Genomic DNA, 26,250 nt, shown 5'->3' with positions numbered 1-26,250 from the left:
CTGCTTCGGAAGCCACACTGAACTATATTACCCTGTGAGTGGTGGATGGGAGTAATTTTGGGACAGCACCCAAATGTAAAATCAAGTAGAGGTGTAATTTAAGTCAGCTCGTGAGGGTTAAGCTGTTTCTTTACGACCGTTTCCAGATGTACATTAAAGTGGCTCCTCCTGGGTGGAGAAAGGACACCAGTGTTCCCAAATGGAGCCACAGCCTGATAGCCTTGTTTGGCTTTTTCTGTCCTTCTCCTCTGGTGATTCTGTGCTACAGAAACTATCTTAACAAAGTCTTACCCCTACTAAGTTCACATGGAACACCAGGTGGCAAAAATACATCGCATATCAGACACATCAGTCCGTGTCATCTGCAAAAATTGTAAACCCCCCTGTCCTTCATTCTTTGTTCTGGACTATCAAGTGAGGGATCACGCTGATGCTCTTTGAACATATAAAGTGTTTATGGACAAGTATTTTGAGATATACCGTTGGATTATCTGGAGGATTCTTTCTGGCAAAGTTCCTAATTATATAACAGCATAACCTTTAGTCCCATCTTCATAATATGCTGGTCTTGCAGAAATGAACGAGTAAGAAAGCAAAGCTGTATTGTCTTAAAGCAGCTCCCCTTACAAGGGAAAACAATCTTCAGATGTCCTACTTATCACATGTAGAGGCCATCTTCTGGCTGTTGCACTTGATGCTGGTGGAAGAGGAGGGTTCTCAAAACCTTTTGGTTGAACTGTGCAAAGAAATTACTTAGAGACATTTGTAGGAATGCCTCAGACCTCAAAGATATTCAAGCAAGGGCTCAAGGGACTGGGCAAGTCTTACCTCCAGGCCACTGCCTAAAAAATCCTAAAGATAAAGCAAAAGCAGGAGGGAGGGCAGACCTGGTAATTCTTCCAAGCCATTTTAAGGGGGTTTTGGAGAATGTAGTTTTGCTCCAGTTCTTCCCAGAAATTTTATTTCTTGTATGCTGGGAAGGGACGCGCCATGTGTGTGCACCAATTCAGATCCTAGGTCATTAAATCAAGGTGAAAAGCTGCATGCTGGGACTGAGGGAGGCTGTGTCTCAGTGGGGGAGATGAAAACTCAGATGTATTTTTGTACAGTTTGCTCCTATGTCCTTCAGCATTTGCACAATCGCTCTGAAACGCAGCAGAAAGCACACAGCACTGGGATCCTAAATATGTGCATTTTGTCTCTTCTCTTAGGAGCCGTAAGGACAGTTTAGAGAGCGAGAGCTCAGCAGCTATCATTCCTCATGAGCTAATCCGCACGAGACAGCTGGAGAGTGTACACCTGAAATTTAACCAGGAGTCCGGAGCACTCATTCCCCTCTGTCTAAGGTGAGCAAAGCTGTCCTCCTCCTCAGCTTGTGCTAACATGCTGCTTTTGCCTCGTGGCATTGTTTCACCATACAGACATGCATGCAATGGGTCTTTAAAGGCCAGAGCTGAGATATTTTGCCAAAACACATTAGAAACAGATGATTCTTTGCATGTGGGTTCATCAGGGTAAGATTGTTTCTCATTCTTTTTATGTCCTCTAGTGTATTTTGAGTGCTGAAACAGTACAGGATTAGTATGGGGGGGGGTTAATAATCTGACGCTGGCAACTCTGTGATAAAGAAGGGATGTCTTAACATACTCTGTCAAAGAAATCCCTTAAGTTGTTAATTCTGGCTTATGGGCTCAGACACAAGTGGTTGTGCAAAATCTGTTTGCAGTCAGTTCATGCATGCAAGTGTGTTTTTCAGACAAATTATATCACATACGTGACTGAAGGAGCAAAAACATTGCGTGCATACTCTGCACATTGTCTTTTGAAGGTTCAGGCTGTGCATACCACTGTAAGTGACTTTTCTAGGTTTCCACAGTTTCATTCAGCACTTTTTTTAAAAATACCTGTGGCAAATATCACAGTCCTTAACATAAAGATGAACTGTGGGGTTGAGACAAATGATTGTAGGTGACTGAGTTAGTGTAGCTTAGCAAGTTACATATTTGTAGTATCAGAGTTATCAGCAGCTGGTGCACACTTGCCTGTGCCTGTTGAGAAGCCAGTGGAATAGTTAACGTGAACGTGTTTTATTTTACACCATAACAGTGTGAATGGTCTGTCCTGATCAGTTACCACATCTCAGCTGACCAGCAGTAACTCATCAAGCTACTCTGGCTCTGTTGGGCACTGTATATCTCACCTGAAGTTTTCCCCCTTGCGTGTTGGAAGCCATGCATGCTTGTTACACGTGCTCTTGAGCCTAAATACCAGAGCCATGATCTTCCCTGTGGAAAGCAGTGGCACAAAAAGGGAAGTGATACTTTAGATGGCCAGGTATGCATGTTTTCTAGGCATTTGCTTAATACAGGTTATGTTTACCAACCACCAGGGCAATGGATTACTAGTCATTGTTACAGTAGGTAACAGTAGTAAGCCCCACCAATAAGCCTGCTTAGAAATTCATCTTCACGCTCCCACATGATACGGAGTGTTGATTCCCTTCTCCAGTTTTCATCTTAACCGAAAGACTGGCAGTCCCCTGCCCTTACATACATCAGCACGTCATCATGGGGATAGGCATGCAGTGGGATTTAGATGTATTCTAGTTCTGTAACAAGGCTCTGAGATTAAGGGGGGAGATAAGGGGGAACTCCCTGCTTCAGAAGGAGGCTGTGACCTGCTTTGTGGAGCAAATCATATATATGTATTGCAGAAAAATTAATAGTTGCTGCCTTCAAAAAGGTTTCCCATGCTGATGGCAAAAGTTACAGATCTTCATCATTCTGTTGTATGTTGCTCACACCCTCTCAATTCACACACCTGTTTTATTCCCCAGGGGAAGGCTCTTACATGGACGGCACTTTACATATAAAAGTATTACAGGGGATACAGCAATCACGTTTGTATCAACGGGAGTAGAAGGAGCCTTTGCTACAGAAGAGCACCCCTATGCAGCACATGGACCTTGGTTACAAGTGAGAGAGCCTCCTTCCTTTTTCTCCCCCTTCCTCCTTCAGTGTGTCCTAAAACTGATCCTGCTAAGGGCTTCTGTGGTTTGAAAGTGTAACAAACCTGTGTTTTCTGCTGCACCATCTCTCATAGCTCTTGCGTAATATTTTCAGTCATTATGGACTCAAAAAGTGATGGTTACTATCGTTACTATTTATATTAATGGAACTCAAATTGATAAGCAGTGGCTGGAAAGTTAAAAAATCATCTGTGAATGCAGTAGTGTCCATTTTGTGGAGTCAGCGAACACTTTACAGGCTGTATTTACTCTTGATTTCTTCCAGAAAGGAATTTGGGGAGGCAGAGTGGAATGACCTAAACAAGAATGGAGCCAGGGCGGAAGAGCTAGAAAGCTGTGGGACTGTGATCCTGCAGAGCCAAGATCTCGGTTTTACATCATCACTAACAGGGGAGCAGCACAGAGAGCATTGCTTCTTTCAGTTCTAGCTCTTTCCAATTGATTCTTTGACAAAAGCTCATGGTTGTGGAAGCACCCACACATTTTCTGCACCCAGAGTTTTTCTGTATCACAGATTTTTCCTTGGAGGCTCCCCATCTGCTTAATGTTGAGGGTGAGCCCTATGGAGCAGTGATGCACTAATGATACGATGGTGTATCACTATCCTAACCTTGAATTTCTTCATGGTTATGAACATATTGCAAAAATAAAAAAGCTTCAAGGAATGTGTTTATGCAGAAGAGCCCATCTCTGAGGGACTATATGCATGCACTATGTCTCTGCCTTCACTGTTATTGTGGCATTCCTTCCTCCACTTATGTTTTGAAGGCAGAGGTTTGTTTTAGCATTGCAGTGTTGCAGTTAACCTTCCAGTGGCTTGTTTTCAAGGCATTCCACTGCCCGTATTCATATGTCTGGAGGACATCATACCTTGAAATCTATATGACTTGTAAAGGAGTTGATCTTGGCTAGAATCATGTCGTGTGTAGAGATTTTCAAAGAGCTTGCATGCTTTGATTGTACTGACTGGAAAGTGCAACAGTCCTCTAATGATTAACAGCAAAGGGTCAGGTTTAAGGGTGGGTCATTTACTGTTGGTCCCTGTGCTTGCCAACACATGATACACAGGATCTTGTGACTATGTTAACTCCAAACATAAATGTTTGTTTGCATTTACATCACATCTTGAAATGTATTGATGTGTACAGTAGTCAGGTAACTTCTCAATTGTGAATAATGGCAATAATAAGGTCACCATTCAGACATGTTAACCCTTATGAACCTGGTTGCTTCCATGTCTATTACTCTGGTGGAAAATTATGGAGGATTTTTGGAGTAGGTGGGTGGGAAAGGTGGAGAATTGCTGGCTTCTGAGCAACAGTGAGAAGCAAGTTCCCTCACTTGTCTCCTACACAAGGTCAGCGTGTTGGATCTTCTCATCTGACGTGACTGGCTCTCCTGCTGGCTCCTGCCCTGTCCTGTGATGAGCATGAAGGAGGACAGACTGGGTAGGGAGGAAGGGAAGCTAAAAGCAGCATGGGACAACTGGAGGAGCACCCGGTTGTGTGAGATACATGTGGGAGTGTCTGAGGCTCTTGGTTTAATATGCAGTGGGAGGCTTGATCCGTGCTCTGCAGTCCCTTGTGGTGTTGGGAGCAGAGGAAGGAGGTTCATGTGGCTTTGCTTCAGAAGAAAGAGAAGTTGTGGTGCATAAAATTTCCAAGGAGGCGAGCTGTGTTTGGTTTAGTCCCTTGCAGCCTGGGCTGGCCGAGTTGGCAAGCCCTGCAAAGCTCTCACAGCAAGGCCCAGAGAGGATTTTCCTCTTCCCCTGTTTGGGACCCCGGGCACAGTGATGAGCTTCAAAGAGAGTCAGTGTCTGAAAGCAAATCACTGCAATGCAGGGGCTTGTTGCAAAGAGAAGTAAATGGAGGGACCAAGAGAGAAAGAGAGATGGCAAGCATCTCCTCCTGTGGACTTTTCTTCTATCTTAGGGGAGAAATAAGAGCCTAAAAAATCCTGACCTCGGCTCTGCCGCAGCCAGCAACTGCCTTCTCTTGAGGCTGAGCTTTGGTGCAGTGAAAGCCCAAACCTGCAGACTAAACACAGTACCTCCTGTTTACATGCCGTGGGCTGGAGTGGAGCGTGTCCAAGGTGGGACAGGCCATGGAGCTGCTGCAGTCAGCCCCCGCTGCCCAGGCTGAGCAATGAGCTGAGAGTCGCTGTGCTGCAGTGGAGGGCTAGTGGATGACAGGAGTTTGGCAGTCCCAGCGCCATTCCCACCGGACAGGTGTCCGTATCCCCACCGCAGCTGGCACTCGGCTGATTTAGCTGTCTCAGCAGAAAAAGCCGGGAGTCATTAGACCACCGAGACTGTACGCCCCATTTCTATCAACAGCCTTTCCAGGTCACGTTCAAGGCTTGTTCGTAGGGGAAGCCTGTCCTGCTGCTGTCCGTGCTCTGGGGATGATTAGATTATTTTATTCTCCAGAGCTGTCAAATTGGCACCTTTCCCAAGTATTGGGATTTCCCCCCCCCCCCCCAGGTTCCCCCCCCCCCCCTTTTTTTATTTCTTTTTCATTTAAGTAACATTTAATTAGTTCTAAGAAGCCAAATTCTATTAAAGGTCTAAGCATGTCAGGGTGGTTTATTTCTGAACTTCTTCCACTGTGTCATGTATTGTTGAGTAGGGAAATTGCTTTGACTCAGAAATGTACAAACATATTCAAGAAGTCCTCCTTGTTAACACTAGACTCCTGTTTATATGCTAGTTACCCTGGCGAAGTCTCTGATGTGTAACACTTGCGTTAACATTACACATGATCAAAGGCTTCCATGGTTCTTCCTTCCACTCTCCCTTCCCCAGTGCTGTGACAGCAGAGCCCCCACACTGCCTCTTAAGCACCTCTCCTCTTCTTTCCAAGGGGTTGATATTCCAGATGCACAGCGAAAGGCTGTGCAGGAGGTGTCTGGCCCCATGTTGAAGGATTAGGGATGCTGACCAAGCAAACAGACTCTGACATTAACCACCTCATGGTGACATTTGTGTTCCTGGTGGAGCATCCAAGGTTCTTAGTCCATCATCTGAGTTGTGCCAAGCATGCAGTTAATCTCACAGATCAACCTTGTTTGTCTCTAAAACTTACCCAAAGCAAGGTGAGGTTGTTCATGTGTTCTCCCTCCCTCCCTCCCTCCCTTACTTACGTTCCGGTGGATGATAAAGGTCTGTTGAAATGTGTTTCTGATCAAGCCCGTCCCAATAAAGTTGCCTGAGCCTTTAATACATATTAATATTATCCTGGGGTAGTTTGTGTCAAAGCCTGTCAGCATGCATCATCCTTTGGGAATTACCATCATTAAGTCTCCAGTGATGGGAGTCAGGACATGCTTCTGCAAAGCTCTTCTGCTTTTATGTGGAGCTCTCTGCCTGTCTAGCACAAAGCAGACTGTTCTCCCCTCCTACCTTGCTCACCTGGACTGCTTACTCTCCCCAGAGGGGAGAAGGAGGTTTGTTTAACCCTACCTTTAGATAACTTCTGCTCCTGCTGCTTTAGGCAGTCATTGTTCTAGGGAAGCAGATGACACTCAAGTCTTTGATCATGTGCAACGTACATGTTACACATCAGGTATTGCTGCAGACTCTGCCATACGAGCCAATACAGTGCAGTAAAAACAAACCTAGTGTTAAAGAGTCCTTGTTAACTGCAAAATCTAGCACAGCGAATGTAAGAAGTATCTCTGCACTTCAGCCTCGCCTCTGTTGCACGTGTATTTCAATGCTATATCTAACTGAAGGATCGATCATACCTATTTTTCACAAAGCATGCCTGCCTCGTTCAGTGCACAGAGATGCACCATGCATGGGGGATGAATCAGGAGTGTGGAATAAAGTAGACTCTTGCTTATAGGACTTCCCCTTTGTTTGTTTGTCAAAATTAAAAGGTGTGTAGTAAATGAGGCAGGTTATTGCAGAAAAATCACAGTAGTTTTATGGCGAAGCCTTTTAAATTTTGCCCTGGAGAATTGGATCCTGTTCCTGCCTCTACTACTCTGTTCCTTCTCGATGTTTTTCCAGAGTCTAAAGCTAAAATGTACTCACGTGGCAGCTGAGTTTTTATTCCATGTTTTCTGGGTGCTCAGCTCAAGATGTAAGGTCTGAGCTGTGTTCCCAGCAACAGGAGGAGGCCAGGAGGAATTCCTTTGTGGATACCCCTGTGCCCCACAGGGATGAGTGGGAAAACAGGGACCTGCAAGTCTCGAGACAGGCACCCACAAGAAGTAGACATTCAGATTTGATTTTCTCTTCACTTATTTTCCCATGTCTGTTCAGGAAAACCTTCTTCCAGTGATCCTGCAAAGATTAATTCAGTGCTTGCCAAGCATTCCAGCTCCACAGATGAACACCAGAAACAATTTCAGGAAGAGATTAAAATTTGTTCTTACAGGTCAGGAGAAGGGATCTCTGTGGGGCAGGGGGTCAGCCTGGGAGTCGAAGACCCATGTTTGGCTCCCTGCTCTTGCAGATATTCTCTGTGACTTTGTTAAGGCTCTTTGCTTCTTTCAGCCTCCCTCCCCCATCTGCTGCATGGAGAGGAGCGCTTCCCTGCCTCGCAGAAATGTAAGGCAGAGCACGTCAGAGGCTGTGAGAATGGTAAGGACAGTAAGATTAGGTACTTCCAGTGTAATCCATGCTGGCAGTAGTTGGATGGAGCATACTAAATAAAGGGGAAGAGAGTAGGAGGGAACGGGGAAGCAACTTGAATGATAATGAAAAGAAATGATGACTAATGCTGCATTCAGTGAGCAGAACCATCCTGAGGACTGAGCAGGGCACAGGTCTTGTGGGAGAAAAACTGCAGGCGATCCTGTGATTACAGATTTGTTTTGTGAGGCAGACATACGCTGGAGCCAAATTAGCATGGCACAGACACACTCTGTGCAGCCATTTCCAAAGTTTTATATGCCCAGTGTCACTGGTCTCTGAGTCTAGAGGGTTTTTTTCCAGGTAACTTACTCGGTTGCAGGATGATTCGGCAGATGGAGGCTATGGTTCATTTGCAGTTGGCACCCTCCAATTCTCAGCACAAGGTCTGTGTCTCCATGTGAGCTAAGCAGCTCACAGCAGCGGTAGGTTATTATCCTCTGGCACCAGTCACTGCTGGAGGACGTTCTTTGCTCGCCTCCCATGCCAGTAGGTTCCCAGCATCCAGCAGACAGCATGTAGATGCTGAGGCTGTGGAAATGGGGTTCACCTCCAGTTTCCTTACCCTTTGTGTCGCCTCTAGCCTTGGCCTGTCATCTGCTCTCCATCCTGTTTTTCTGTGTCTCCGTCTTCCCCTCATCCTGGCCCGTCTCTGCTTTCCTCTCCTCCCCTTCACTCAAGTTGGCAAATTCCTTCTCCTCCTCCTCCACACGGCCTGACTTCCAGCAGAAATGCTTAGAGGGCTGGAGAGTTTCCCTGCCTTTAGTCCTGATGTGCTTGGTGCCATAGCAATCCCTCGTCACTCAGAGGAATGATCAGAGGGAAAACCAGTCCTTAGCTACCTCTGCCCTCTGTTTGGGGCAGAGCTGCCTTGGGCTTGGACATCCTCAATGAAGAAGGACTCTTCATTGCATTTTTCTGCCTTTCTCTGAAAGGCTATGGACAAACAGTGACTTTGAGAGGCTTCTGACTTGGCAAAGCATTTCCACGATCAGGAGAAAGACTTTCTCTTGACATTCTGAGTACTTCTAGGCTAATCTCACAACGGGTAGTTCTCGTGTTTTCCAACAGAATGATCATACACATTTGTTAGTTCTGTCAAAAAATACTTTTTCCAAAATACCTCTCTGAGATAACTTGATTCCTTTTCCCCTAAAAGCCTTAAAAAAAAAAATAATGAAAAGGCATCCAGCATGGAAAAATAAGTTGAGGCTTAGGACAGCAAGGTCAAACTTCTCATAGAAAATGTTAAATGTGCCTGTAGGCAGGATAGGTACATGGAGGCTGCGGGAAGCATCCAGCATTCAGGAGCTATCAACATGCGCTATCTGTGCTGTCTCGGCGGTGGGGAGAGGATTACTGTGAGCAGGGTCATGGGGGACAATCCATTCTTTTGGTTTGGCAACCTAAGTGAAAAATCTGGGGAAGAAGATCAGACTGAGCCCAATCTTTAAATATTTTCAGTTTTTCTTGCTGAAACAAAAGCCTTAAAGAGACCAAACGCTGAAAAAAAAATCCTTTTGTGTTGAATGAAACCAGAAATAGAAGGTTTTCTTCAATTAAAAAAAAAAATAGTTTTGCAGAATGGAGCTGGAGTTGTTAGAAGTTTTGCCTTCACTAATCAATATTTGAGGGATAAAACACTCACATAGGATATGAAAAACTCATATTTTATTCCTTTCCTTTTATTTGAACCCACATTTCTATTTCTTGGCTTTATGGACACCACAACTATAGGGTATTTTGGTTCTTCCTCAGCTCGTCCAATTGGAGTTTTTCCACATCATATAAAACACTGAATTAGTCACAGAGACAGAGAGCACAAGAGAATGACTCTGTTCCGGTAGAGTTAGGACATTCCCCTGGAAATGAGCACATCTGGTTCTTCTCTCTGCTATACCACATGTTAAATCATTTACACACATTGGCATAATGGCAGCAGTAGAGGTTCTGAGCAATGTTTGAAAGAGCTACTCTGGTGCTTGAAGTGCTCTCTTGTACATTGGAGTTGGGTCAAGTCTTCTCTTGAAGAGAGAGGGATTGATTTTTGGCCTCTCCAAACTTGAATAGATGTGTTACGCTTAGCATGGTGAGTTTAAGGACAACTCTCACAAACTGGTTTAAGTCATGTACAACTACATCCTGCTCTTCTCCAAAGCAGTTTGATGCATCTACCCAAAGAAAAGCTTTTTTCAGAATCTTTTGAGTGGCTTCCGCAAATTCTTGAGCAGGTCTAGGAAATCTAAACCAACACTCTTCCAGTCAGCTTATCATCTCCCCCAAATACTATCCAAAACCTCACTGCATTATCCCTTTGTCTTCTTCGTCACTGCTGAATGAGAGCTGGGAGAAACACTAGGGTAGAAATGTCCCATTAGGTGATCACCATCCTCCCCATATCAACTTTCCTGCATCATGTTCTCTAGTGCTTTGTCCAGGCTAGTTTTGGGTGAGTCAAATTCTTTCATCCTTCTTAAGCCGACTGACTATCCTGCCACCTAATGCCCCTCCCTTGCTACTCAAACTACATTTTGGCAAGTTTGTGTAGGTTTTCTTCCACCCACTTGGAGCATTCCATGAAATGCCTGTTCTTCCTTTGCTTTTTCACTCTGAAAGAATTAGTATTGCCTGTAGCCTTGGCTCCTTTGTCAGCCTTCTCCCAGTCTGAGCCAGACTTTATGTGTTCACTCAAAGCAGTCCTGTCTGCAAGACAGATCTCAGTCAGGTTGGGCTCTGAGGAGCATAGGTCTTTGCAATCAGCCTCATAGTTGGAAATGTTATGGAGAGATCCCACAAGGTCAAAATCTTTCAGTGTCATCATATACTTCCTCTTCAGGGATTGTAACATCACGGTCTGAAGCAACAGGGGCCCCGAGGCATCTGCGAGTGGATGTTTTTCCTTTATGAGGAGGGTTGTGAATGTCCTGGAAGAGCAACAGTGGAATTCCCCATCAAAGGTGTTTGTTGCAATACTGGTACCTTTGAGGCTGTAATGAGAGCTGTGGTGGATTCAGGCAGCAAGGTGGCCTCTTCAGGGTGTGACATAACAAGGTGATGTGACAAGACCTCTGCCCTAAACCACTTGCAGTCAAAGCAAAGCAGTGCAAAGAAGGCAAGAGGAGAGCAGAGGTATGGGCTGGGGGATTCATCAGGGGGGTTTCTTGGTAATGTTTAATTTCAGTGGAAAATGCTGACACACTTTAACTTCGCTTTTTGCTGTGCTGTCGAAACATCTTCAGGGCAGAGGGCTCCTAAAAGCTGCTAGGTATTTACACATCTAACAGATGACATGTGGCTTAGGGTACAACTGCTCCACCCATTCCAGACATAGGACCTGGATGGATGAACAGTTTCTTTGGAAGGGTTGGCATGGTTTACATAGGGGTTTATTGCAATGTGTCCCCACCTTCTCTGCCTGAGCCGTACAATCCAGCTCTGTACTAAGTCCAGAACTAATAAAATGTAGTTTCTTTTCTAGACAAACCTGCTAGAAAAGCAAGCGGCAGTGTTTAATACAAACAAAGTGCTAGGGCAAAGTGTGGGATTGTTTGGTTTGTTTCTAGGTAGGTAGGAAAATGGGGTATTACCAATAAAAACATCCCTGTGTAATTGTCCCTGGGCCAATCGCTTGTGTCTTGCCCTGGACATAGCATGTTTCCTGAAGTTGGAAAGAGCTGCAGCTCGATTCCTAGCTCAGCTTCCGAAGGTCCTCCTTGATCAAAGCTGTGCCAGGCTTTCAACACGAGTGTGACCTCTGGCCTCAACCAGCCTTTCCTGAGCTGAGAACTTCAAGCCCTCATAGTAGTGTTGAACCCTTATATGAGATGGGGTGTTAACTGTGGGGTGGTACCTGTAAGCAGACTATAAAGTCTCTGATGTTTCACTAAGCACCACTTGCTTTCAAAGTCAGCCCTGGAGCCCCATGACCTTGTGTACGTTTTTAGATCTCGCCTGTTTTCATACACTTGCAGCCACATACCTGTAACAAGTCACGATACAGGTTTCCCAACTATCTGCGGGTATGAAAAGCTTCAACACAAGCTCCTTCAGTTGACCTGGAGGTAAGCCCTGTCTGTAGGTAACAAGTAGGTTTCAGCAAGCTCAGGTGAGTCTTGCCACGAGAGGGAGACAGCATGCATGTAGCCCGTGTGTTCCCTGAACACATCCACCTGAACACGACAGCCTAGCCTGGTATTTTGTAACGTGTCTGGACACATGCAGTTGTTAGTGAAGAGTGAGAACCCGAACTTCGGACCTCAGTTGTGTGGTAGGTACCTGTGATAGAAAACAGGGACGTATCTGTTGGCTAGTCATCATCTTCCAAGTATCTGTAGCGTAAGTAACAGCCACGGAGCACATAGAAAATGGAATCTCGATCTGCTAGCAATGGGATAGCACGTGTCTGGGCCTCTCTGGGTCAGGTCAGGGACATCCTGGTGCAAGCAGGACTGTGCAGCACCGAAGGAGATGTTTCAGATACCTGCAGCTGGCTGGCGAGGCCGTTCCCTGTTCATTTTGCAAACAACCATTACAAAGGCTGAGCTACACCCTGTAACCAGCTTCAGCAGGCTGGGCCGGCGGGAGTGTTTGCACAGAGCTGTGAAAACACAGCCCTGCGAGCGCCTGGCTCTGCGGCACCAGGGTGCCCGCTGCCACTCGGGAGAGCACCTCTGCTTCCTCAGCACCAGCCGGGAGATTGCACAGGAGAGGAGGCCTGTTCAGTGTGCATGGGATGGCTTCGTTTGCCCTCCAGATTGCACTGCGTTTTCCCATGGCTGCAGCACAACAGCGAGGCTCTGTTTTCCTATGGGAAGGGAATAAGCTGCTTCATCATTGTGATGTCTGTGCACTGTCCTGTTGATAAGCTCAGTTAACAGCATCGGAGGAAAACTCTAGATTCAGGTCTGAAATATAAAGTGAACGGGGCCTATTTGTTTAATTTGAGCTTCTAAGGTTTAAATCCCAGAGGAAATTAAATTAGGTGCCTAGAGCAATGGCAGTCTGTCATGTTTATTTGCTGGGAATGTCACCTTTAATATCATGCACATATAACGTGTGTGTGTTAATGTAATGGGGTATCATACTGTGCAGGAGCAGGCATGCTACAAGAGCTGGAAATGTGAAATATTGTGAGTGAGGGAAGCTGAGATGGGATTGGATTTATTCTCATCCTTCTATGTAGGAGCAAAGACTCACCAGCATGAAGGTGGTTTTGCTGATTGCAGGTGGGGATGGCAGCCTGATCTATGAGCAATGGCCTTAATGCTCCTGGGCCATTTTGATTGGGCTACTTCTAAGAGGAGAAATCTTGTCTAGACATGAATCGAGGATGACAATACCTCTTGCTTCAAAGCCCTCTTCAGCAGTTGGTGTGCTGCAGACACATGCCTTCTCCCTCCATTCTCAGGAGAGCCTGTTTCCTGAGCTGACGGACATGGCTGCTTGTACCTTCAATTGCACCCATGCTTCAGAGATCCCTTCTTCTCCAGGCAGGAGAGCAGGTCTCCCCAGCAACGTGGGGCTGTAGGGTTTGGGGTAGTTTTTTTCTGACTGTTGTTGTTAAGGACAGGCTCTGAGTGACACTGCGAATGTCACTGCAGCAGTTTGTCATTGCAGGCTGTGACGCCTGCCCTCCACCAAAGTTAACTGTCTATGCAGGGCTTGCAGAACAGCTCTGCAATCTTCTCCCTATTGCTTTGATCTCATAAACAGTCCACAAGACAGTTGAGCTGTGGACTCCAGTCCCACTGCACTTGTCAGGCCCTTCAGGAAGCCAGTTCAGATCACTACATCAGTGGAATTTGGTTGTTCGGGGTTTTTCTTTTCAGCTGGATTATCAAAATCCACTGAGAGAGGGGGCAGCAAGCTGCAGATTGGCTCAGCCATCTCAAGGGCTTGCAACCCAGGTCAGTGCTAGCCACAGTGCTCCACCTAGGCTTGTCCTTACTCTGGGAGTCTGTGGTTTAGCCCGGAGTGACCTGTCCCCCCCTTCACTCTCTCCACTCTTTGCTGTTTACTCCTGCATACCCTCTCTTGTTTTGCCTAGAGCCTCGGAGCAGCTGGCTGCCTTGCACACGTGGTTCCCATTTCTCTCCTGCCTCTGGCACCTCGGGAGCGCCCAGGGGTCTTCCTGCTGCGCTTGTCTTCTAGTCCCCCTGCCAAAGCCGCGGCTCCTCATTGCTGCTCTCTCACCCATCCCAACCTCTGGCATTTTTGCTCATCCATGAATGGCTGAATATTCATTTCCTCCTTGCCTGATTGCTGCGAATACCAATTCCTCCTCCTTTTTCCGGCTGTTCTGTAGATTTTGATGTCTGCCAAATTGTTTTCATTCCCTCACCCCATTGCAGGCTGCACCTCCGCAGAAAGCGATCTGCTCCACGCAGAACCCTGGCTCCCCACCCAGCTCTTCCTTCTGAGCTGAGCGATCAGGTTGCCCTCCTGCCTCCAACACAGACAGACAGCTTCCTCCTCCTGCAAACAGTCAACAAACGGGTGCCTCCAGTTCAACAGGCAGAATAGTTACAGGCTCCTGCAAGGAGACTGCAGCAGTTTGCGGTGGTACTGCGTGTTTCAGTGCAATGTTCCTCAGCTTGCCAGTCTGCAGATTGGTGCCAGGTTGCAGAGTCCTGTCCAAAGCAGCAAGCTCCTGGCTCCTAGCTAAAGCAGGGGTTTTTTCAGGCTTGAGGTGTGATCAGAAAGGCCTGATGGAGGTGCCTGCATCCATGCTGAGCAGCTCGGTCATAAGCCCTGGCCTGGAGCCTGCTTGAAGCTAGGCAAAGAAAGGAATGTGGTGGAGAGAGGAGATGCAGTTCCCTCATCCCCTGGGAAATCTGTGTGCAGTGGCAGCAGGGTGGCAAGGTTGAAGGGGAGAGAACTGCAGACACCTGATAGCTCTCGAATCTGGATTTGGCATTTTCAGATCTCTCCTCTTGCCAACCAAAGGAAGAAAGGGAGACCTGAGTCTTCCCTTTCTCTTTCTGTCCAATAGACCTGCTAGCATGTGACCAAAATGGAACCCAGAGGCTTCCACTTGCCCAACAGCCTATGGCATCCTGGCAGTCGCCTGCTCCTTACTGGTGTTACTGGTGCCAAGGAGCTGGTGTAGATGGGAGGTGGCTTCCTGCACAGAGGTGGGGCTCTATGGTGGCTGCCCCTTTTCCAGATGTGTGCTGGAGGGGAAAGCAAAGAGCAGTGGGGCTGGGCACTTAGCCCCGTAAGTGTTTGGTGCTGGAGCTGTTCCTTCTCTGGGAGGGAGCACAGAGCTCATTGCTGGAGAGAACAGAGAAAGGGAAGGGTAAGAAAAAGGGTATTGGGGATGGTGGTTGCTTCAGGATGGAAAGCCATGCCAGAGGCAGAGGAAAGGGTGGAGTGGGGAAAGGAAAGGAGGAGCAGGGAGGGAGAACCAAACCTGTAGGCTGAAATGGGAATAATCTGCTGGATACTGCTGCAACCTAACTCCCCGGAATGCCACTGCAAGGCCCCCTCACCGCGTGGGGATGTTTGCCTGGTCCTGCATTGCCGTCTCTGCTCCTGTGCCAAGCCAGCTGGCCTGCCTGGAGCTCTGGCCTTTATGGCTGTTGTGAAGAGAGGCAGGACGTGTTTGCTTTTGGCTATCACATGCTTTTGTAAGAGGGTGGGAGTTCCTCCCCTTGAATTCCTGGGGCTGGTTTTCCCCTCGGTGTCTTTAGTTTGTGTGAGTTGGGGGGCTCCATGGGGCCAGGGTCGTGGCCCACAGGTGCTTTCTTGGGCTGCTTTGTTCATCCCAGCCTGGTCTTGAGATGAGCCAAAAGCTTTCCCAGCACAGGCACGTGGAGGTGCCTAGTGTGGGCACCTCCGGGACCACCTCCCGTACCCAGCATCTGGTTCATCTGAATGACATGCTGCACTTGGGTCAGACCTTCCCTGTGCCCAGAGCACGAGCTCTGTATGGGTCCCTGTGCTGCTGTTTCTTGATTAAACTGAGCTTAACTTCAATGGATCAGATGAAAGTGGCTGTCTCTCACTCTCTCTCCAACAGTTGTTATCCTGACCCCTTTTCCTCCTTCCCCACTCTCTCTGTCTAACACTGAGCCTCTAATTTTAGACCGAAGAAGATAATTGAGGGTCAAAGAAAGATTGCTGTATAATTTTATTTTTTCAGTGGTTGGGGTGGGAAGCAAAGTTAGGAGCTCCTTGCCCTCAAACCCTTGTATTGCAGGAAAGAAGGACAGAGGAAGGAGTGAGCTGGTACAATCTGCTCTCTGCAGAAGTTGCTCAGTTTCTTGGCAATTAGCTAAAACTAGGAGTGTAAAGGCGTAAACTACTCTTTTTCCTTTGCAGATCCTATTGACCGAAGAGTTCGTAGAGAGAATGCTGGAAGATTTAGAAGATCTGAATTCTCCAGAGGAAGTAAGGCTGCGTCATTCCCATATCTCCCATGTACTGTTCCAGAGAGCTTAGCCCATCCTGCAGCTTGCCTTTGATCCTCCCCTCAGCTCATAGGCTGCAGCGTGCATCATAGACATGAGGCCTTGCTAAACCTCCACGTCTGCTGTGAACCAAGGCACTGAGAGAAGGGGTTGCAAGAAATACAGGGCAGGGATGGGTATTAAGGGAGTCTCTGCATTTCCTTTCTGCCAGCATCTTTCCCAACATGGTATCTGAGCACCCCAAATCAAAGTGGTTCAGCCTCTGCGCCACGTGGAGGGTTTCCTCCATAGTGTCCTCCACGGGAGCTCCAGGCACATCACCTTCACTGCTTTGAGAAAGGCTGAAAGTGGTGGCAGTATATTCACTGCTGAACAATGTGTGGTAGGGGCCTCCTTCCTGGGGTTTGGGGAGCAGGGAGGAGGGTTTTCACATCTGCTGATTGGCCTTCACTTGCCAAGTGAAGGAGAGGACCATCACCACCGTGGAAGCCTTATAGCAGCAGCCAAGGGAGCTTTACAGAGCTTTGCTGTGCGGTACTAAACTTCCCTCTGCCATGTGATCTCTTCCTGGGGAACATTTAACACCCTGTCTCCCATGCATGCCATATAAATACTCTGCTTGACTTCAAAGAGCAGTGGCAGAAATGACATGTAATATTTTTAATCCCATTTTTTACAGCTCCCTGCAGACTCTAAAGAAACTTTGCTTGGTTTGTAGAGCAGCCCTCCCATCCCTCACCCTGCTCCCCTCCCCCCATGAAAATCTCAGCGCTCTAATTGTTTAATCCAAAGTTGATTTAATGCCAGGGTATTCTTGACTGTGTGAGTGAGGGGAGCACACTGCTGGCTGTGCAGTGACTTTCAGGCCAGCTTTTATCCAGTTAAACCTAATCCAAAGCTCATTTTTGCTAGTGACATAGAAGCCCAGGAGCACTTTGGTTTGAAGGCCTTTTAGTTAAGGCTTTGGATTGCTCATGTTCCTTCACTCTCCACTGAGAGGCAGAGGCAATGAGCATGGCAGCTCCTGGCACAGCAACCGGGCATTTGGTTCTGAGTTACTGTGATTTTGTTGTATTAAAAAGTGGAAAACAAACAAATGCAAAGGATGACTTCTCCAAGAGGATTGCTTTGGAACCACTCCTGTTTATGAAAAGGAAAATACTTGAGATGAAATGTGATCTTTCACCATCCAGATTCCTCCAAGGATTTGTAACTTGCAGGACCCCGGGTTGGGCCAATTGAAGACATTCCTCAGCAGCCCTTGCTGTTGTTGGTGATATTCCTGTGGTAGGACGAAGCGCAGCAATGGGAGTCTTCGCTGCATAAAGAGCCACCTGTGTTAAGTGAAATTAAGTTAAATGATCTGAGTATCTTTAGCATGTTTTTCACATACCCTAGACACTGAACTAGACAAGAATCCCCTGGGTGTGCAGGGCTCGAGTTTAAAAAAACCAGCCCTAAGTGGGACTTGGGCTGTTTGTGTTTCCTAGAAGAGAAAAAGTGAGAGTTTATGGTAGCCACTACCGTAACGGAGCCTACTGCCATGCCCCCACATCATGGGTTAGACCCTGAACCATCAGCTAAGGTCAGTGGATGCCAACTGCAAGTTACCTTTATACACAGTCGCAAATGGAGCAAGGTTGGGAGCAAATTCGTGTTAGACCCACCCTTGCTGTGGAGCAGGCAGCTGGAGGAGATCTCCTTTAGCAGGAACCTGCCACTGGGTGTGTGTTAATGTCCTTCAGAAACTGTGCTCATGGGAAGAAAGACAGAGAAAGTAAGGAGAGATGATTCCCAGGTCACTGTCCCTTTGCACCAGCTCTCTGATTCACATAGTCCCTGGGAAGCTTATGGTATTGAAGGGCTTGGTCTGAGGACTTTCCTAGGAGAGGAATACTGTATCTGTAACTGTCATGGATAAGCTGCCTCCAGGTCAGGTTGTCACTGGTGGTGTGGGATGCCGCTAAGATTCCTCCCTGAGAGTCCTGTTGGAGTGTCAGGCACTATCACAGTGTCAGTGGGTGTAGCAGAGTTTTAAAACCAAAATGATCCTGCAAACTGTCTTCCAGAGCTATTCCCCACATGTTTTGGACCTTCAGGCGGGACACTGGGATTGCATGAAATGCTTGTGCAGAACTGGTTGCCATCCAGCTCTGGATGGGACAGATTTGTAGCCTAAGAGATTCTACCCTCCACTCCCGTGACCCCCACAGAGTTGTTTTTGAGGTCTCTCTGAATGCACGGGCCCTGGTCAGATGCAGCTGTGAGAAGGGTTGTTGGTAAGGCCACTTGGAGCTCTGTCCCTACATGGTTGTGTTTGGGGTCAGAGATGCTGGGGTGACTTCCCAGCCTAAGACAGGGTGCCCTGGAGCGATATCAGGATGGGACCATTGTACTTGCCTTGTTTGGGAAACATTGGCCAGAGACAGTGCTGTGCAAACTAGACTGGGGCAAAAAGATCTCTGTTCCCAGTGGTTCAATGAATGTTTGCAAAACAGCCCCAGGAGCCGGATGCCTGTGTGAATATGAGGCATTGTACAGCACCCTGCAAAGCCTTTGTACCAGAGGTGGGTAGGGCTGGAGCAGAAATGCTGTTCAGGCACGCTGGTTCTCCCCAGGCCAGGGTTTGCCCACCCAGAGGTGATGGCCATTTGCAAGCCTGTCACTCAGAAGAGCCATGCTAGCTCACATCCCACCCTGTACCAGCAAGAGTTTGGAAGCTGCTATAAGTCTCCCTTTAAAGTAAATGGGGGGCTCTGGGTGCTGGGGAAGGTAAAAGGAAAGAGACATGGTCAGGTAGGAGGGGAGATAGTTCTACTATGAATTTTCAGAGAGGTTGGGAGGGGAAATGGTGGTGGGGGCAGAAACCCTCCAGAATCCATCTGATGAAATAAACAGTGCTCGGGCTGAAAGCTCAGAACTTTACTTTGGCAGCTGAGGCATGGGCTACATTATCTAATGTCCACTGCTGTCCAAAACACACTGATGGGGAAATGTTTTCTTAGTGGCCTCTTGTTTTAAAGAATAATAATAACATGGGGCTGCCTGCCTTTGCACTGGTTTTGTGTTTTCTGTGCAGGTTGCAGTGATATACGTTAACTGGTTCTCCTTACTGTCTTGCAGTTTAAACTTCCAAAGGAGTACAGCTGGCCTGAAAAGAAACTGAAAGTTTCCATCTTGCCAGATGCCGTGTTCGACAACCCGCTGCATTAGAGCTGAATTACACCCTTCTAACAACTGGGAGAGCCAAGTTACTGTCCATTGCTCAGTGACTCACAGGATAATTAATGCAGTAAAAACTCTGTCTGCAAATAAAAGAGTTTGCTGCACAACCACTGCAAACAGAAGAGGAGCTACTCAGCACCAGCCCAGACCGAACTGAGCCCTTTCCTTTATCCTTCCCAAGGCTGAGCTCTCTGGGAACAGCCAGCGTATGTGTGAGTGCGAGTGAGAAATATTTAACTATGAAAATTAGCAGTAAGAATCCTTTCTCTCTCCTAGCTACAGAACTCCCCTCTGCCTTAGCTCAGGGTGTAGATGCTCTGCAAGCCTGTATTTACACATGCGTTTCTGCCAGGTGCGAGCCTATAATCCATGGATTAAATGTTCTTTACGTGACTCTGGAGTCCTTTTGTTAGCCAAACTTTTACTGACTGCAGAACTGTTCTTCCATGCGCTATTTTTTTTTTTCTTTTCAGAAACGGAATGGTATTTCCCCTGTTTAAAGGAGGCCAAAAGCTCACATGCTTGAAGCTGAACAGATTTAAAGATGAACTTTCTAGTTCAGTCAAGAAAAACAAACCCAGATCCTCCCTGCCCTCAAATTAGACATGTTTTAAGTGTTGGTCTTGGTGCTATTAGCTATGGTATCACTGCAAACAGAGGCAACTTTATTCTCACGCATCCTGTCCTTGTGCCTGAACCCCAGGGAAGGTCACAACCCCTGGTTTTGCACAAGCAGGAGGAAGAAAGCTACCGGGGCGGGGGAGATCTCCTGTTTACAGTGTGTTTATCTTTAAAGAGATACTGTCAAGTATTTTTTCCTTGCTATTGTACAGAATTTGAGAAGCTAGAAAGGACCATTTGTTCACAGGGACAACTTCAGCAGCTCTGCAGGATCCAGAGGGCTGCTTGAAAGCATATGAAATAGAGATCTCTGCTGCCCTGGCACAGCAGAGTGGAGACGCAGCCTCAATAAAGCCAACTATTCTCCCTGTTCCAGCAGGGTTGTGCCCTAGTGCAGCTCCATTTTCCCCTCTAGCCTCGCTGTGATGGCTCTTCTTGTTGCTGACGTCCTTCCTTTCAGATAGATCTGAACTGTAAAGCATCAAAATCAACTTGAAAAGACTCTCCCTCTAGATCCCCGTGGCTTCCTCCTTGGAGTAAAATGTGTTGTGCAGAGGAGACAGTCTGCAGGGTCAGGTTCTGTCTCTGCATCGAGATGTTGGCCCCTGTGGATATGCTGCAGCAAACCACTGCAGGCTTTTACCCCCTGCTGCTGTTGCAGGTTGCTTCTGATGCATATTCCGTAGCATTCCTCTGCCCATTGTCATTTGGTGACAACTCTTCACTCCTTGTCAGGGGAGGTGCAGCTTTCCTTCCACCCCTTTCTGCCTACGAGGTAACTTGGTGATTTACTCACAGTTGCTGTGTGATCGTAATGCAGGTATAACAAAAGCTTTTAACACTTAACTCCCCTGATCAAACAGCAAAGTCCAGGAGGCCTCATGGTACCCCAGGGTTGGTTTTCTGTTTGTTTTCTGATTTAATTTCATCCTGGCACATTCAGCTTTGATGGGTTTTGCATATATTTGAGGCTGGTTAACGTTGGTCAAGAAGCTGAGCTAGGAGCCACAAAGCTTTCTTTGGACTTGCTACAGAATTCTGCTGTGGCCTCAGGCAAGTCACTCAATGTCTCTCTGTGCAGAGGGTGATTATTGACTAGAGGGCTGTAGGACCTACCCAAGCATGCCAGGGTTTGCAGGGGAGGGCGTGCTTTGTGTACAAAGTAGTATTTGTATTATTATAATTGTTGTTATATTATAATTTAAGGCAGGCCAAATGCAGGGTCCAACACTGCTCGGCAGAACCTTCCTTTCTGCAAAGCTACGGAAGCAATTTACATGTAAATGAGTTTGTCATTTTGTCTGAACTCAGAGGATCATCTTAAAATCCTGCTGCGAAAGAACAAACTTTCAGATATCTGCATGTGCCAGCCAGAGTGGTTTTTCTGTGCTGTGGCAGACTGCATTCATTCGTGGCATCTCTTGGACAGTTTTCATTGTCCTGGTTAGCATGAAGCATCCCTTCTGCACTCTAGATGTATATGCAGGGGACAGCATGGGTGAGAAAACGGCATGAAGATGTAGCAGTCCAGCTTCAGAAACTACATGCCCAAATGTCCCACCACCAGATAATGAACAAACAGATGATTGTGGCAGCCAGGGGAAAAAGGCAAAGGTAGCAAATACGGTTTTGTCCCAAAGCCGTCCGTCAACAGTAGCCCATGGGCTGCTCTTGTACGATGCTTGCTAGGGGTGCTTGCAGCAGAGCTGGCCCATCGCCACAGTGCTGGCTGCTCTTCCTTGTTTCCAGATGCTAGCTCTCATTAAAAGGAGCTTAAAATCCACATCTTGGTGAAGAAGGGACGTTTGGAAAGTCAATTGTTGCTGTTCCTGCAGAGATCAGCACAGGGCAGAGAGAAGTCCATCAGACCCTCTCTGGGCTCTGACACACATCTGGAAAGCTTAGGACCTCCTGCCCTATGAACTCCTTGAGCCTTCGCAGTGGGGATGCGGTGCTGTATGCAGGGAATGCACCTCCTCCAGGCTGGCTTGTGCTCCAGTTCTGCCTTTCTTATTTGTATGTTTTCTTCACATATTTACTCTCATCAGATGCACTGGGTTGGGTTTTCATTGACTTCAGAGGGAGCACACTGAATGCATTTGAAAATCCACCCAGTATCCTTGTGTGTGTGTGTATTTTTGTTCCATGTCATGTATTTATATATAGTTCTGTGTATTTGAGTTATGAACAGGTGGTATGCCAGAAATCTATTTCTGAGACACTTTCTCACAGATCTTTGCTGATAGCCAGATAACAATTGAGGGGAAAGTTTGAAGGCAAGGAAATTAAATCTTCCTATTTAGTTAAGGGGAAAAATATTAGACAAGAGCTAAAATAGAAATCTCTGTCTCGTACAGTAGGTCTAACAAAGAGAGAAAGTGGTGAAAGTCAGCCCTTAAAGCTCCAAGGTCATGTTGCTGCCTCTCAACAGTTATCTAAGAATAAGAAAGTTGCATGTTCCTCAGTATTGTGAATTGCTGCGCACCCACAGGACCTCCCCTCCCCTGGCTCACATCAAGTTTGCAACCATTCCAAAGGCTTACTCATTGGCAACTAAATGAGATCTCTAGTTTGGATATTTTCATCTTGAGACAAGAGGACATGCTTGCATGTGAAGGAAATGGAAAAGAAACTGTTGTATTTTAGTGAGCATTTTCCCTTGAAGAAGCATCAGTGTTAACACCATGGTATTTGTCTAGCCCAAACCTGCTGCGATGGTAGGTCCCTGGTGCTGAGTTTTTCTAGATCATGTAGAAGGTGTGAAGGAGGATTCTTTGAAAACAAAACCTGTGAGGCCCATGTTGACTAAAGATAGTGTTCTGGATGGAAATGAACATGGTTCGGAAGCAGTGAGTACCCATTTTCTCCCTCTTGGAGAAACCTTGCAAAGCAGGTCAATAGGGATATTTCCAAAGATGAAGAGCCTCACGGCAGACCCACAATGCCTTGAAAATCCAACATGTGACAGCAGTTCTGGAATGAGAGAAGTCCCAAAAGCCAGGACTACTCTGCCTCTCAACTTGTGATTAAAAACAGAAGGAATGTGTAGTTTCACTACTGAGGTATGTGGGTTATGATCTGAGCAGAGCTTGTAGCTGGTGTGACCTACAGTGATATTTTCAGTGGCTCAGATAGGTGGTGCCTGCTGTGTATAGTGTCTTTGAGGATGGTGATATATTGCTCTTACTGTACATAGATTTGCCAGCAGTGATTTGAAATTATATTCTGAAGCTCTTCACTTCAAATACTCAGTTACTCTTGGATGGCTTTTGAAATTACACCAAGTTATCAAATGGTCTTTGAAGAAGTGGGGGTTGTGTTGTTTTTCATCTGTGACCAGTGGAAATATTTAGGGGGTGTAGCTTTTAAAAAGAAAACAGTTGAAAGCGATGCTTGCCTTGGAGGGGGCAGATTGCTGGGGAGAGGTTGCATGGTGGGGGAGCAGCCTCCTCCTGCACCCACAGCTCAGGCTCGTTCAAGGCAGTGCAGTCCTTACGCATCTCAGGCGTTGCGAGGGGAGCTAATATGGATGAAAGGAAGCTAGAAACCAAAGTGAGAATCATCAGGGCCTCGTCACAGCATGGGGCCCTGCAGGCAAATCCTCATTGCCGTGCAAGACCCACTGAGGTCCTGCACAGGCGCCGGCAGCCGGCCACGCACATCCCACTGCGTGTTCAAGCTCTGACCTGTACCCATCACTGATGGCAGAGACTGCAAATGGCTGCATCTGAGGTTGAGTCAAAGATGGGGAGTGGCAATGTGGCTGCTGCTTAGGTCTCATTTGTTATTCTAATCAGTGTGGGGTGGGGAGAGGAGCTCCTGCTCCGCTGCCCCTCGTGAGAACCTCCAGGCTGGTCACTGAGCGAGCTTTATTGTTCACCCATCGTCCCTTCCCTTCATCACATGTCCCCCCACTCCCCACAGAATCCTTTCTCTGACGCTTCACTGGAAGGTGCTTGGCTGACTGCGTGCTTCGCAGGACACTGGGTTAGATGACACATGGGATCGTGGCTGCTCAGCTGCTTGTCTGTCCTGATGACAGCTCCTTCCTCCTGGGTGGGCATCTGGAGGCCATGACCCACTTTGCCAGCTTGTATATGGCTGGGGCAAGGTAGTGTCATGTCAGGTGGGGAGATCCACAGACCTTCAGGCCAGAGGAAACCCTTAGGCCTGTGTGTCCAATTTTCCTCTAGCCCAGGGCCAGCCTTGCACCCTGGGGCTCTGCTGCATCCAGTCCTGGACTCCAGCCCCTGTGCATAGTACCCAGGTGATGAGGGGGTCTGGCACCATGAGAGCCCTTCCACTTCCCATGGACTTGGTCATCTACATGACTGCCCTCCATTTAGAGTATACAGTGTGCCTTAATTCTCCCTGTGAGTGAAGCTGCAAGGGCAGGTGAACTGTTGAGCAACCAGGAATCTCTTTCAGTGCATCTGTCCCTATCGATTAATGCCAGCCTACGCAGCAGCCAACTGTATCCAAAACAATCTCGAAATGCATGTTTGCCAGTGGGGTTCACCTCCCAAGATTTTAAAGCTGGATTCAGGTCTTTTGGACCATGGCAGTTTTTAATGAGCTCTGTAGCAACCTACTATTTTTATAACATTTTGTTTTTCTGTTGTGCAGTTCTCTTTTTAAAAGAAAACCCTTGTGTTTGACATTAGTCCAGAACTTCAAATGGAGAATAAGCCTGAGGTTGCAAATGTGTTTTAAACCCAGCCCTGCATCAACCTGTCTCTCTCAACCAGTGAACCTGTCGTGTATCGTGCTTCACCACCTCTTCATTTCTGCCATGATTCTGTTTCCCCTGAAGTCGCTGACAGACCATAAAATCATCATAAGCGGCACATCAGTTCAGAAACACGATTTCTAGCCTGCCGTGAAGGTAGTCCCTTCCCTTTCCCTCGCTGAAAGACCATGGCATCGTTCACTGTTCGCCTTGCAGGGCCCCGAGAGCAGGAGAGGAACATCAGCTCAGTAAGGGCTGCACGTGGCAGATGTGGCTGGGGCCAGTGCCTGGTGGTTTTTAAGCTGTCCTGACGCTGTCTTCCCTCTTTAAAAGAGGAACAGAGGAGGAAAAAAAACCCCAAACCTCGAAAACCTGGGGGAAAATTTCCTGCCGATTGTTGTGTTTTGCAAACACTGGCCTTTTCTCTCACCCTCTCCCTCCGCTCCTGGCGAGGCTGGAGATGAAAATGGCTCCTTTGTTCCTTTCCCTGGGGCCCAACTGCAGCGAAAGTGCGGCTCCGGAAACCCTCCGCTGCACAAGCAGCGAGGGTGGGAGGGACCGAGCTGTCGCCGTGTGTGGTAGGTCCTACATAAACATGGCATGTGTTGACAATGCCGCGGGCAGGATGGGCGCAGAAGGATTTTGTGGTGCTGGCAACGAAGCTCTTGTGCTGTGCAGCAGCGAGCAGGCGGCGAGGCCCGCGGGGGGCAGAGGAAGGAGTGTGAGTGGCCCTGTCCTCCCAGCAGTGACTGATCACGGGCTGGGGGCTCCAGGCCCTTTTGTTCCTGGCTTTTGGCTTTTCCCCTTGTGGAAGCAGATGGCATCCCGCTGGGGGCTTGCACCAATGCCTTGGACCCCACACAGGAGTCCTGATGCTCTGAGTTTGGCCATGGTCGTGCTCCAAACCCATCTATAGTCATTGAAAACCCTTCTCTCATCCAGCCCAGGGTGGACACACCGGCCTTTCCCTGTTTTTAAAGGGATGGAGGCTTGGCTGCACGCTGGGGACACTCTGTATTTTGCACAACCTAGAGCAAGGGCAAGCTTCCCACGGTGAGGGACACATGGATGACCAGGACCACAGCAAACCCTGACTGCTCGGGCTGCCCTCACAGCCCAGAGATGAACCTTTCTGTAGTTCAGCGTGTGCTTGTGTGCGTGTGCGAGTGCTTGATCTGCGGGCGCGGGGCTGGATGGAGCGAGGAGACCAAGGATGCTACCGATGGGGCCGGAAGGAGCCCACGTCTCTGCAGCCGGTGTATCAGTACCTTGTAGATGGCCTTTCTTCCCCTTCTCCTCCTTTTTTTTTATAAAAGACAAAGAAAAAAAATTGAAAAGCTAAACTAGCAGAGGTTTTTAAATATTTTATATTAGTTTCTAATGTAAATTCCTACATTGTTATTGCAGTGCTGGGTGTGTTTTCGCCTGCACGTGACCTTTTGTAATATTTTTGTGAATCACTAAACGTTTTTGTTTTCCTCCTGTGTATTCTAAGTGCATTAAACGTATTTGCAGAACTCTCAGTGTCCGTCTCTGCAGGCAACTTGGTGGGACCCCCCTGGACTCCTGCTCAGCACCTTCTCCTCCTCATCACTGG

The 26,250-nt window shown here is 47.5% G+C and overlaps 1 protein-coding gene across 1 annotated transcript in view; it reads left to right on the top strand.

Annotated features, from left to right (window-relative positions):
- The window catches only part of SUFU (suppressor of fused homolog (Drosophila)), an 83,631-nt gene extending 63,935 nt beyond the window's left edge, over positions 1-19,696 (top strand). Inside the window, exons 8-11 of the mRNA XM_010017539.1 lie at positions 1,212-1,346; positions 2,837-2,975; positions 15,990-16,058; positions 19,202-19,696. Coding sequence (XP_010015841.1) covers positions 1,212-1,346; positions 2,837-2,975; positions 15,990-16,058; positions 19,202-19,291 — 433 coding nt within the window. The 3' untranslated portion in view covers positions 19,292-19,696. The remainder of the gene's footprint in view (positions 1-1,211; positions 1,347-2,836; positions 2,976-15,989; positions 16,059-19,201) is intronic.
- Positions 19,697-26,250: the final 6,554 nt, after the last annotated feature.

Source organism: Nestor notabilis, unplaced genomic scaffold, assembly GCF_000696875.1.
Source record: "Nestor notabilis isolate BGI_N333 unplaced genomic scaffold, ASM69687v1 scaffold427, whole genome shotgun sequence".
In the NCBI taxonomy this organism is placed as follows: Eukaryota; Metazoa; Chordata; class Aves; order Psittaciformes; family Psittacidae; genus Nestor; species Nestor notabilis.
This window is presented reverse-complemented; position numbering and strand designations above follow the sequence as displayed.